At 38.5% G+C, this 14246-nt stretch overlaps 1 protein-coding gene and 1 long non-coding RNA gene across 2 annotated transcripts; both read right to left on the minus strand.

Moving 5' to 3' along the window:
- Positions 1-349: 349 nt before the first annotated feature.
- On the minus strand, positions 350-3466 carry LOC119263717. The gene is made up of 5 exons (XR_005130483.1): positions 3009-3466; positions 2708-2896; positions 2446-2491; positions 1441-1581; positions 350-400 (listed from the first exon to the last, which is right to left on the minus strand). It is a non-coding gene; the product is annotated as an uncharacterized LOC119263717 (long non-coding RNA).
- A 3444-nt stretch (positions 3467-6910) lies between these two features.
- Positions 6911-11620, minus strand: LOC108434003 (extracellular calcium-sensing receptor-like). Its single transcript, XM_017708919.1, has 6 exons — positions 11502-11620; positions 11021-11321; positions 10104-10880; positions 9346-9570; positions 7943-8066; positions 6911-7824 (listed from the first exon to the last, which is right to left on the minus strand). Exons 2-6 carry the CDS (start codon positions 11318-11320, stop codon positions 6911-6913), a joined length of 2340 nt encoding a protein of 779 aa, XP_017564408.1. The 5' UTR covers position 11321; positions 11502-11620.
- Between the last annotated feature and the right edge of the window lie 2626 nt (positions 11621-14246).

The following is a 14246-nucleotide window of genomic DNA, read 5'->3' on the forward strand; positions in this document are numbered from 1 at the left end:
GGTAACTTGTAGCTCCTTTATGAAAAGCAAAAAAAAACACTTAAATTTAAAAAATGTGTAGGAGCAAGAATAGTATTAACACTTTTTTATATACTGCTAATATAGCTTACTGGGTGCTTATATCTCATGCAATAAATTTACTGAAACAAATTTGGCATGAGAACAATGCTGGTCAACGACTGTTATTCAAAACAGCATGTATTATAAGCCCTACATATAAAAACTCTACCTCCTGCATATTTAAAGTGTTGTGTCCAAAACAAACATGTATTTTTTTCCATTAACAATTCAACATTACAAAAATGTTGTAAACACCACAGAACTTAGGACTTCTCATCCTAATACTTCATTTCAAATTGTTAAATGAGTCCATTGTGCAGCATCTGAGGGCTCCAAATGCCTTAAAAATAAGATGGGGGGGAAAAAGGTAAATCAGCTTTCATCTTACACTAATTTATGGAATAACATGTAGGCATGTGTTTTTACATTTTTATGTATTTCCATTTTTAAATATACACAATTAATTAATGCAAAACAGCAGAAAATATTACAGCTGTGCTCCAACTTTTTAGCTACAAATGTTTAGTTTGCCTCATCAGGAACACTTACACAACAGCAGAACTAAGCAGAAATATTAATGGGTACAAATATAACACTAAGAATAATTATCACTTTAAATCAACTGTTAACGTTAATACATTGCCACTTTACTGAAACTACTTCGACCAATATTTATAATGACTAAATTACTCACTTGCAGGCCTTTTTCACTCTAATCATATTTAAATGATATTTACTACAGTTCCACACATACTTAGTGTGTCTAACCAGATTAACCCTCTGGGCTAACGCAGATTTTAAGCACTGTACCAACACAGTACTGATGCTGATTTGCTGGCTGAGAGATAAAAAGGTGACGTGAGACATTTGAACTATATATAAAGTTTATATAGTTTAGACATATTATAAAATCTATAAAGAAGTGTGCAAAAATTGAGAATGCAATCACCATTGCAATTACAAAAAATTAAGCATGTAATAGCGAGTTTTCACTCAGTTCCGAGCTAGGGATCGCTGAACTCAAACTAAAAACGATATTGAGATTTGGCCTATGGGAGCAAATCAGGAAAATAAGATTTGCTGTCTTAAAATACTACGTGCAAAAATGAATATAACAAAACTACTTATAGCCTAAATTTTGCGAGATTATATTTCAAATGTAAAATATTGCACATTTATTATCAACATAAAACAGTACATCCTCCAACAAATCTGTTGCGGGTATTTATTAACAAAAAAACAACTTAAAGTTAAATATTGTTGCTTAACGTTTTATTTGTATTACATTAATACTGTTTCAGCTTAGTTCTGCCATCCTATAAGCAGTTAAGCATCAGCTTAAACATAGCATTATAACAGAAAAATCTGCATGGTGCTTACCTTGTCCATTTAAATTTTGAATGGATTCTGAAAGTCACTGAGGTCCTTCAGGAATTTCAGAAGCTTAGGATTGATTTTGAAGTGCTTCTTGCACTTCGATTCAGCTTTTGAGCCACGTTCAGTGTTGATCCCCAGGAGACCCTACAGTGACAAGGAAAACTGATTTATTTTAATTATTTTTAAACACATCATGAGAAAAAAAATGTTCATGACAGAAACAAACACAAAAAGGCACAAGCAAAATTGTTTGTTTTGATTCTCAAAATCGCCCTGAAGAACAAAATTATTTTACATTTTAAAAATGCTACAACTCCATACATCTCTAATAGGTGGCAATAATGTATTAAACATCGGCTTGAAGCCCAGCTACACGTGCACATGTATTGCTATGACAGAATCTGAAATTATAGCCCTTTAATTCAAATACAGCTTTGATAAGCCATGTCTCTGCATGTATCACAGTAAGAAGCAGTGAGGGTGACATGCAGGCAAAGTTGAGCTCATAGCCAAACTACACAAAGTGAAGCCCATGATTGATGAGCTTTTGGAACTACTGGCTGATTAAGAAGAGGCTCAGCAGCAGGCCCTCTTAACTGGTTCAGAATGACCCCCTGGACACGTTACCGAGATCAGAGGACACAGGCTGCAAGACAATATGACCACTGAATAAGAATGGTAGTTGCTACCTGTGAGTGGAGTACCACCCAGACAGGTGCCAGCAGCACCAGTTCTTCTCCACCACAATAAACTGATTTGAAGCAGTCTCCAGTTTCAATGTTGCCCTTATCAGAGCCACTAAAACTTTTAAAGTCATCAGAAGTCATAACAAATGTATATTCAATATTCAAAGTAAAACACAAATGAACTCTGTCACTGAGGAAATGATTCACATGACTGAAAATGGCAAATGGTAAAATGATTAATGATATTTAATGATATTTTCACTTTTACACATTTGACTTAATAGTTCTCTGAAACAAGATACAATACTTAGTCTGTACTTACCAATGACAATGATGCAAGGAGTGCTGGGTAGTTCTTTCTGGCCATCCTATAAAGACAACAGATGTCTTGAGTTTTGTGTCATTGTTTTAGTTTTATCCGATATTCAAATGAATAAATTATGTTATACTGTTGTAAAGAAACCAAAGTGAATTTGTACCAAATCAAAGTACCAAATTAAATTTGGTGCACAGTATATGAACATCCCAAAAGATTGCTGAAATCCTGATTCACATGTTGTGTAAGCATTCAAATGTAGATTTACCTTGTCTGCAACCAACAGGACAGTTGCTTCCTTGAAGTAACTTGTGAGGCATCTTAGCATTTCCAAAGGTCCTTGGTTCATCTTTTCACCAGCACTTGCTTCTCTTGTTCGAATGAAGTCTTTCACCACTTGGCCTTTTTAGAGCGCTCTTCTGCAAGGTTTACTTGGTTTCACAATCTCAAAACTGCACTGAACACAGACAGAACCTTATAATTCTAAGCTGTAAGTGTAAAGCCATCAACTATGTTATACAATTTCAACTTCAAAACATTAGAAGGATGAAAAAAAAAGAAACACTTACCGGCAGAGAATGCTTTAATCAGCCTGCGACACTGTATTGGCTTCAGGACACCTTCAAGATCTTCGATTGTACCAAATTTAGGTCATCGATTTGGGAAACACCAATTTCTTGTAGTCTTTCAATCACTTTATCAAGGAGGTTCCCCACAAGCAATGGCAGAGCTCCACTGATTAAACCTTGGATGGCATCCATAGCGACATAACGATGCTTAAGTGGAAAAAAGATTTTGGCACCTCTATGGAAACATTTGTGAGGGACATACTCTGCAAGACCATCTAGCTTTGGACCTGTAATATTATTCATACTGTCCTTAATTTCATAGATTCCAAGGCTAGGAATAAGTTCAGCTACTTTTTCTCTCAGCATAAAAAACATTGTCTTGTCCTCTGTAATGACAATGGAGAGTATATGCCCTAACCTTAACTCTCCCACATTATAACGCAACACAACAAGCAGGCCATTTGAATACAGTGCAGAGTACACAGACAGGACAAACACCAGCAAACACAAACGTTCAGCTTGTGTGCCATGTCCATGCTTGGTAGTTTAAAGATTCTAGAGTGTTCTCTCCCCGTTCACCACAGTTTATTTTGCTTGTCAGGTCTTTTTTGAATATTTAAGGACAAATGAAAACATCAGACTGCCAGTCTTTGTTCCTATTTGTCCCATTGGTGTTCTCTGACCTGAGGTAACTTAGCTAACGCTAGCTGATACTGCTGGATGAGCTGTATCTAGGGTTAGCTAGCTTGTTAGCTTTTAGTCTGCCCATTCTGGGGAACGTTTTTTCTCCTCGAATGTAAAAATGCACATGTTTTCAGTCTTTCATTGCAGCAAAGATTATCGGTGTCAAAACTACGTCGATATTTAGCTACCAAAGAAGTGACAGTAGCACTAACGCTAACACTAAAGTTAGCCTGTCCAGAAAATCTGTGGCAAGCTTTAGACTACAGCTAACGCTAACCCACAGCCATCGTAGGTTAACGTTAATTCGTTGTCTATATTAAATTCGCTAAATGGGATTATTTATCTTTGTGATACTAGCTGGTAGTCTTTTAGTTACAAGTTTACCTACGCGAACAAAAATGGATGATATTTACCACAGAGGTGCCACTGCAATAAAGAGGGTGAGAAGATGAAATTGTGTGTTGAGGAGAGAGCGACCATTGGTCGCTTTCACACACTACGCACGCGCACAGTTTGAATTTACTGAAAAAGCTCCGTAATTATAAGATAATTGAATTCTTCCGTAAAAAAGCACAGGAATTATTACTGTTAAATTACGCCTATTTTTTACAGTGTATATATATAATGTTTATATATATATAAAACCCACTTTGATGCCAACAACATGATCCAAAATTGTCAGGATGGGTAAACAAAAGGCTGGAGAAGTTTAAAAAAAGGTGTAAAATAACTAAATAAATTAGTAACTCCTGGTGGTCAATTGGCAAGAGGTCAGTGACATGATTGGATATATACATTAAAAAAAACATCCCTGAAAGTCTTTCAGAAGTAAAGATGAGGAGGAGTTCACCACTCTGTGAAAGACCTCATGACAAAAATAGTGCAAAAGTTCAAGAAAAGCATTTCTCAATGTAAAATAACAAATAAGCTTTGCATTTCATCCTTTATATTGCATAATATCATTAAATCTCAAGAAATCTCAGTATGTAAGGTACAAGGCCAAAAATCAGCATTTGCTGGCCATGATCTTTGGGCCCTCAGTCAGCACTGCTTTAAAAGCAGACATGATTCTGTAGGTCAAATCACTATATTGACTCAGAAACACTTCTGAAAACTACTGTCTGTAAAAAGAAAGAAAGAAAGAAAGAAAGAAAGAAAGAGAAATAAAGAAATAAAAACGTTTGTCACTGCATCCACAAATGCAAGTTAAAACTCTAAAATGCAAAGAAGCACCAGATATAAGCAGGATATAGAAATGCTGCCATCCTCATTTGAGATGGCCTGAGATGAAGTAAGAAAGTGTCATGTGGTCTGATGCACAAACATTTGAATTTTTTTTGTAAATCATGGACACTGCATTCTCCGGGGTAAAGATCACTCAGCTAGATATCAGTGCACAGTTCAAAAGCCAGTATCCATAATGTTATAGGGTTGCATTAGTTCACATGGCATAAGTGATGAGCACATCCGTGAAGATAAGATGTGCGCAAGATATGCTGCTTTCCAGATGACGTCTTTTTCAGGTAAGGCCTCAGCATGAAATGCACTCTGCATATATTACAACAGCATTGCTCCATATTAAAAGAATCTGGTTGCTAAACTGGCCTGTCTGCTGTCCAGACCTGTCAGCCACTAAAAATATTTGGTGCATTCTAAAAAAAAAATCTGACAAAGGCAACCCTAAATGGTTACAAAGCTGAAATTCTATATCAAACAAGAATAAGAAAACATTTCACTTTCAAACTTCCAGCAACTGGTCTCTTCAGTTCCCAAAGGCTTACAGAGTGTTGGTAAAAGAAGAGGTGATGCATTTATAACCAACCCCTGTCACAGTTTTTTGGGAACATGTTGTCGGCATCAAATTCAAAATGGGCATATATTTTTCAAAAAATAATACATTTTCTCGAATTCAACATTTGATAGGTTGTCTAAGTAGTATTTTCCTTTAAATGTATGGTTCAGAAATGTATGAACAATGCAGTTTAATTCAACATTATACATTATTGTCTATTATTATAATTTCAGTGGTGTATGTGAGAAACTGTCATATACATGTGACATCAACTGATAATGATCAACAGGTGAGGCAGTCCTTCTGCTTGGAAAAGGATTCTTTTATTAAACATACTTGCAGAAAAGCATATACAGAACAATGAACTCAAGGGGGGGTCACCAGTAGCCACACACACTTTATGCCATTTTAACAGGCCATTCTTTCTCTCAAAGTACTAGCCCTAGCTAAATGCTCTGGCTGGCCACACATCCAGCAGTGGCTGTAAACGTGTGCCACTGGCAGTGTGGTTGTAGGTATAGCAGGAAGGATAGACCCGAGGTTAAGGTCATGCCTCAGATCAGTTTTCTTGTAACCTTTGCCCACCCTGGCAATTGTGAAACACTTGACTTCTCCACAGGACTGCCAGCTAAATGCTGCTCATGTGCATCACCATCTTTCTTTAAATCTGCACCAGCTTTTCCAATGACATGGTGGGTGTGGGAAATGGCATGCTATGGCAGCTAACCTCTGTGCCAAACAATGCTGACAAGCTTGGCTTTTCTTCCCCTTGCTGCGCTCTAATGGCGCTCCCAGGCTGTATGACTCATCTCAAGGAGCAATAGTTCCCTAGAAGATGCAAACTCACCGCCATCTTCCTTAATTGTTATACAACCGTAATCTGTCATCCTCTGTAGGCCATGTAGTTTAGCTTAGTTGCTAACAACCGAATACTCAGAACCTCTCCTGTTGAGACAGTATCTTTCTTATTCTGACACTACATGTAATGTTTACTGATATTACAAGAGACAAAGCTCATGCATATATTGTGTTTTTTGTTTATCAATGAATGTGTTCACTCACAGCTATGCAGTCAAGAAAAAAAGCTATAGGCTAACAGTTAGTTCTACCTCGGCTCAATTTGCTCTAAGTCTTCGAGCTCTCAATGGACACAGTTCTTCTAGGTGTTAATAACAGTTAATAAAGACTAGCCCTGTGATTAAAAATGGGTCAAAATGACAACCAACTCAGAAAATAAATTCTGAAGTAAAAAAAAGGCCCACAATGCAGAACTTTTCTTCATTATGCTACTATATTTACAGATTATTTAATAATAAAAATAAAAAAAAATAAAATAAAAAACAAAGATGCTATGTTGGCAAAGATGCTGTACTATATACATATAAACTTAAACATAATTCAATATAATACAATTTCTGTGAGGGTCTCAAATAGCCTTGGTGGATCCTTTCCCCAAAAGGTATCTCTTGGTATTCTGCTCTGGTCTAAACATGATTATGAAACATTTGGGAGCAAAAATACAAATAACCATTCCAAAGCTTGAGGCCAGAATAGCAAATATCTCTACAGCTACAGTGAACTTTCCAGGAGAGCTGACATAAGCTGGGATAAATGTAACCCACACTGCACAGAATATGAGCATGCTGAATGTGATGAACTTGGCTTCATTAAAGTTATCAGGCAACTTCCGAGCTAGAAAAGCCAAAATAAAACACAAAAGAGCCAGAAATCCTATATAACCCAGCACAGCCCAGAAACCTATAGCTGAACCTAATTCACATTCCAAGATGATACTTTCCTTGTAGTGATTTAAATTTTTGATGGGGAGAGGAGGAGAAATTGTCAACCAAAGAACACAAATAAGGACCTGTATGAGAGTGAAAGCAAGAACACTGAGTCTCTGCTGTGGAGGCCCAAACCATTTCATGGCATTACTACCTGGAAGTGTAGCTCTGAAGGCCATTAACACCACAACTGTTTTCCCCAGAACACAGGAGATGCAGAGGACGAAGGTGATCCCAAAAGCTGTGTGGCGCAGCATACAGGACCACTCAGAGGGCCGACCAATGAAAGTAAGTGAGCAGAGGAAACACAGAGTCAGTGAGAAGAGCAGCAGGAAGCTCAGCTCTGAGTTATTGGCTCGGACAATTGGAGAAGTTCTGTGTTTATAGAAGACAGCAGTCACACATACAGCTATGAAGGCCCCAGCAATGGAGAATACTGTCAGGATGATGCTCAAAGTGTCATCCCAAGACAGAAACTCCACAGGTTTGGGAATGCATCTATCATGCTTGGCATTGGGCCAAAATTCTGGAGGGCAGTGCACACACTTCAGTGAGTCTAGAAGATTAAAAGTCATTTTCAGAGGCTTATTCTAGAAAGATCATCAAGAGAATGAAGAAAAATTAAATTATTACTGTCCTTAGAGAAATTGTCTACTGCACTGGTGATATCCCACCTGTCTTATTACTGATCTCTCCTTCTGCACATGGTATACAGTCATAGCAGCAGACTGGCTTTCCTTTCTGCACAGCCTTCCTGGTTCCTGGAGGACAGCTCTCACTGCACACAGACACCGGCACCTGAAAGAGTAAGGAAAATAAAATATTTTCAACAGTCATTACAGTACTCATATTAAGCATGTTAAACAATGTCTTATCTCTTTTTTTAATAATTAAAAAAAACATGTATTTATGTGATGTTTGCTTTTGTCAGTGCTTATTCCACTCTACTAGCAATGAGCTTACTTTGCTTGGAAACTCCCAAGTTGATTAATTAAGTGACTCTCAACAGTGTTAGGGCTAGTATTAGTAGCAAGGTTAGCCCTAAGAATAAACTTGGGGGCATATTTTCTTTTAAGATTAAGCTGACTAAGATTAACATGTAAAAATAGCCTCTATGGAGCATTTGTGATGAATAATTAAAATAATGTCACAGTATATGCCTCTACCTCATCACTCAATCATTAACAGGATTAACTGAAGCAAAGATATTCAAAGTCATAATAAAGTACACATATTGAGTGTTGATCAAATTCTTTGCTTATTTGAGTTTGTGAATTTTGTCATTTTTGTTATATTTAAATCTTTAACTAAAAAACTGTACATGATAGATTACCTGACACTAAAATGGTGTTTGAATGAATTGTACATCTGTCAACCTAGTCAGAAAGGAGTTTAAGTGCTTTGCTGGTGTCTTTTATTTGGCTTTTATATTAACATTTTTCTTTAGGAGTCATTAAATAAAGTTAACCGGAAGTTAAAACACATATTTGTATGCTAATTTTCTGGCTAAATCTTTAGCTGTGTCATCTGTTTAGATGGCCAAGTTGTACCCAAAAGCAATGAAACCCCTGTTGATCCTGATTGTTTTGAAGTCTATTGTATTTGATGTAAAGTGCAGCCCAGAGATTTTATCATCTGGTGTTGTAGAGCTGTCATTAGCCAAGTGTTCACAGCAAAGCACAGGATTAATATAATTTCAATGTTTTCATTTTATGTCCATTCATAGTATGTTTTTTGTTATTGGTACTCAGTTAATTTAAGGCAATCAGTGGCCACAAAGTGTTTCTGTAGTGAGTCATGCAATTTTGAGTTGGAATCACTGCAATTAGTAATAGGCATATCTCAGTCCATAACATATTACATAAATACAAAACCCTACGCATGTATTGTCTATGAACATTTAACTTTTAAAATGTATGGACTTGGTCTTGATTTTATGCAAGTTGCCATTTTAAAACCTTTTAAAATTGAGATTTAAAAAAATAATAATTCTATTGATTGCATTATTGTGAGTTCTGAGAGACTTGCCAGGATTTATTCTGTATAGTCAAGGACTACTGTAAGTCTTGTACTGTACCTCAGTCTGTCCTCCCATCCAGCTGATAGCTGTACTTATACTGAGCTCCTGGCCTCTTGGTCTGGAGGAGTCATAAAGACCCACAGGGACAAAACTCAAACCACCATCTTTCTTGAACTGCCAGTTTATGAGCTCATAGACGGCCACAGGATCTCCACTGGAATCAAACGAGACTTGAACACCATTTTTCGTAGTGAAGTTCACTCTCTTGAGTTGGTCGAGGATCTGCAGTGGCAAACATAATTAGAAAAATTATGAATTTGAACTGTGATCACTTGTTTGAATGCATTTCTTTTAAAAAAGTATTACTATCAAATGTTGACATGAGTAACCATTGTGACTGCAATTCTATCATTCTTGTGAAAAATGATGTCCAAATGGATCAATAATCATTTATAATAATACTTTGACATTTTAATATAGTGATTTTGATTGTTTTTGTTGTGAAACGTTGATTTGATTTTTTTGCAAAAATTCTAGAATTTACCAAAAAAACGTAAATATTGTATTTTATCATATGTATTTGCTGTGTCAATATGATTGCTATTGTATAAGTTGTTGTACTACTACTACTACTACTACTACTAATAATAATAATAATAATAATAATAACAAATACACAAACAAGCAAATAAACAAATAAACAAATAAATAAATAAATAAATCCAGCACAATTAATAGAAAATAAAACTGGAAGGCCATAAACAGATTGTTACTGGAAGTGAAAAAAAGTTTTTAAATAGATCTTTTTAAAATACCTGCCATGGTGTGAATTTAGCGCTCTTGTCGCACTGCGTGTCATTACAGATAACACCGTGGATGGCATGCGCTATGGCATACGTAGCTTTATACACCAGGTTAGTCGCGCGCAGCTGCGACGTGTCTGTATACGGGTTCTGCAGCGCGCGGATATCCTCACTGCCATCACATTCCCTCGCGCCCCCTGAGGAGCCTTTTAGGCTACAGCTGAACGAGCTCTCCCAAAACTCCGTTAGCAGAGGAGATTTCAGTGCTTGTGCTGGAGAGAGATCCAGAAGGAACTCACGAAGACCTGGAATCACCGAGCGGGGGATCCCAAATCCTATCGCCCCAGCGCACATGTTAAAGCGCAGAAACTCTGGATCTATGATCCACGCCTCGCTGCCGATCCACTGAAGGGGAGGCGGCGGCTGTCTTGTCAATTCCTGCAAAAGAAGCCTTAAATCACCTGCGGCAAGAAACGCTACTATTACCCGGGCTGTTGATCTCCGGATGACGTTCGCCACTCTCTCCAGTTTACTGCGCGGTTGTGTTCTGTAGTAGGACTCGGAGTACTCCACACAGATTCCCTCCTCCTGCGCAGCTTTTAGAAACAACGCCATTCCATTATTCCCATAGTCTGAGTCACTGCGCACTGCCCCAATCCATGTCCAGCCAAAATGCCTGACTATTTTTGCCAGTGCGGCTGCTTGGTGGTGGTCACTAGGCACGGTCCTGAGGAAGGCAGGATACTGACGCTTATCGCTCAGACATGCGCAGGTTGCGTAGTGACTCACCTGTTAATTAGCAAACAAGAAGAAAGAGCTATTGGAGAAGTCTGATTGAATTCTTTCTGCACATGCTATGGTTCTTCGGTTATTATTAAACACGCATGATGGCAAATTGGATTTTTAATATTGCGCAGCGCTTTATTCACCTGTGGAATTCCAAAAAGACCCAGTATTCTGGCCATGCCAATTGAGGGGGTTGATGCAGAATCTCCCACGAGAGCAGGAACAGCGGCGGCTGCAGATTTTGAACAGGAATCAGTATCACTGAAAAATGGTTCCATGCCGTTGGCCAACAGTAATGCAAGTTTAATGGCCATCGGCACGGCACCGCACGAATCGCGTATCTGGTATCCTAACGTGATTCTCGGCAGGAGATCTGTTCTGTTGTTGATCTCGTGGATGGCGAACTCCATGGCACGAGCGAAGCGCAGCTCCCTGAAATTCATGCTGTTTAGAAACAGAATATATATATATATGAACATATTTTGACAGTCAGTGTTATAATTTTATCAAATATTTTCGGATGTCATTAACTCTAAACAAGTAGCGCATAACTGCAAATAAATGACGTTTTTGACAATAATCATTTCTCTCTAATGTTTTCTCCAACTGTTCACACTCACAGACCTCCCAGAGCACTGCAGCTGTAGTGGTTGTCTGGTGTAGGTGTTCTGCTCTGAACTGGTATGGAAATGAATAGAAAAAATCCCCCCGATTATGAAGTCTCCATTGATAGAAATAGCAGGCACCTGAGGCTCAGCCCACAGTCTGCAGCTGACGGGGTCAGCTCTACAGGCTGCTGGAATGAGCCCAGTTAACCACAGCATTGATATAAACGTCATCAAATTCGAAGTGATCTGCATGGCATACTCAGTTGCTTCCTGCCCTCTGAACGCCAGCGCGGCTGCTTTTAAAGAATTACCTTCTTATGATACCCTGTGGGTGTGAGCTTGGGCTCAGGGGACGTGGGGATGTCTTGAATAATAAGGACAAAATTAGACATGATGTTTTGTATTTTTGTGTTTTCTGGTGTGTTGAATTGTTTATCCAAAGAGTTTAAGTTGAAATCACTACAGGCCTAGTCATCTTTAGCATATGCATTCAAGGCCGTTTGCGCTGAACAGGGACGCGTGTTTTTATCCACAATTCAGACTTTGGATTTTAGCACTTTTTGGTAATATTTGATAGGAACACAAGGTGGCGCCGTCTCATTTCCGCTGTAAGCAACACCTTGTATGATATCATCTGATACTACACATTCGCTTTCTACATGAAACTGCTCAACAGAAGCTGCAAAGCATACTGCGCAAAAGCGACGCAGCATCCGTGGTGAACCTGCATATGATGCTAAAACACTGCTCACAAGTCTGAGTGACACATTATTCTTATCTTGTTATTTATAACATTAATACTGGTCTAAAATACAATTTCATGGTTACATTGCGTGGTTACAGCAGTACGGAAACCGCCAGGAGTATATTTATTTATTTATTTATACTAATGTCCATGATAAGCGATGCGACAGAGAATAACAAAGAACTTCAGAAAATCATATTGTGTTGCCTTGACCTATCCAGGGTATAGTCCGCCAGTGCCATAGCGAGAAGATGATACTAAAATTGCGCATAATCTTACTCTTACTCTTACAAGCTCTGCATGTGGGGTTGAGTTTGAGGAAATCAAGGCCATCGTATCTGCAATTCTGCCACTGGATTTCAGAGCATTTCTTTTTCAGTGTAGTTGTATTAAGTCCTGAGTCACTGTTTGACCTTTAGTTTTATTAACAATATTTCATAGTAAAATTAATTTTTGCACAATGTGAAAATAAATAAATAAATACATACACAACACACACACTCAGAAAAAACAAACAAACAAACAAACAAAAAGAAACGGTGTCATGTCCCTTGTCCAGTATTAACAAATGTGACCGATGTGATTCCCAGATGAAATTGAAACAAGTCAAATTTTCCAGTCTAGAACTTGACTAGAAACTTGATATGGCAAGCAGAGTACTAAACTAAAGGTAAATCTGGCTCTTACTTTATTCACAAGTAGGCTACTTCTTTGAGCTTTGCTACAAAAACACACAACCCTTAAATGTAAGTCCACTATTCAGAATTAATGTTTCTTTAAAAGCACAAGGCGTAGTAAATGAACCACACACATACATTATCTAAGATCCTTATCCTTCTGGGTCATAGGTGGTGCTGGAGCCTATCCCAGCAATCATTAGGTAGAAGGCATGAAACACCCTGGACAGGTCACCAGTCCATCACAGGGCAGGCACACAAATACATACGATCACAAACACACACACACACACACACACACACACACACACACACACACACACACACACACACACACACACACACACACACACACACACACACACACACACATTCTCACCTAGGGTCAATTTAGCATGTCCAATTCCCTTTTTAGCTAACATTATCCCTGTCTTTATCCGAGACAATGTCTACCACTTACAAGTATCACCAGACCAAGTATTTGGTATACTTTACACTATATTTCCAAAGGTCTTCACTCATCTGCCTCCACACTCATATGAACTTGAGTGACATCTCACTCTTAATCCAAAGGATGTGATATGATGTTGGCACACCCTTTGTGGCTATAACAGCTTCAACTCTTCTGGGAAGGCTTTCCAAAAAGTTTAGGAGTGTGTTTATGGGAAATTTTGACCGTTCTTCCAGAAGCGCATTTGTGAGATCAGACACCGATGTTGGATGAGAAGGCCTGGCTCTCGGTCTCCACTGTAATTTATCCCAAAGGTGTTCTGTTGGGTTGAGGTCAGGACTGCAGAGCATTCAAGTTCTTCCACACCAAACTCACTCATCCATGTCCTTGTGGATCTTGCTTTGTGCACTGGTGTGCAGTCATATTGCAACAGGAAGGGGTCATCCCCAAACTGTTCCCACAAAGTTGGGAGCATGAAATTGTACAAAATCTCTTGCTCTGGTGAAGAATTGAGAGCTCCTTTCACTGTAACTATGGGGCTGAGCCCAACTCCTGAAAAACAACTCCACACCATAATCCCCCTCCACCTTTATGCTTGGCACAATGCAGTGAGACAAGTACCGTTCTCCTGGCAATTGCCAAATCCAGACTCGTCCAACAGATGAGAACTCCAGAGAACATGTCTCCACTGCTCTAGAGTCCAGCGGTGGCATGCTTTACACCACTGCATTTGACGCATTGCATTGCGCTTGGTGATGTAAGGCTTCAATGCAGCTGGTTGGCCATGGAAACCCATTCCTTGAAGCTCTCTATGCTCTGTACTTGAGCTAATCTGAAGGCCACATAAAGCTTGGAGGTCTGTAGCAATTGACTCTGCAAAAAGTTGGT

The sequence above is a fragment of the Pygocentrus nattereri genome, chromosome 7 (assembly GCF_015220715.1).
Source record: "Pygocentrus nattereri isolate fPygNat1 chromosome 7, fPygNat1.pri, whole genome shotgun sequence".
In the NCBI taxonomy this organism is placed as follows: Eukaryota; Metazoa; Chordata; class Actinopteri; order Characiformes; family Serrasalmidae; genus Pygocentrus; species Pygocentrus nattereri.

Coding starts and splice junctions, on each gene's coding strand:
- LOC108434003 (XM_017708919.1), bottom strand. CDS start 11,320: ATGAATTTCAGGGAGCTGCGCTTCGCTCGTGCCATGGAGTTCGCCATC. Junction 10,881..11,020: donor GTCTTTTTGGAATTCCACAG/GTGAATAAAGCG, acceptor GCTAATTAACAG/GTGAGTCACTACGCAACCTG. Junction 8,067..9,345: donor GGATGGGAGGACAGACTGAG/GTACAGTACAAG, acceptor TTACTCTTTCAG/GTGCCGGTGTCTGTGTGCAG.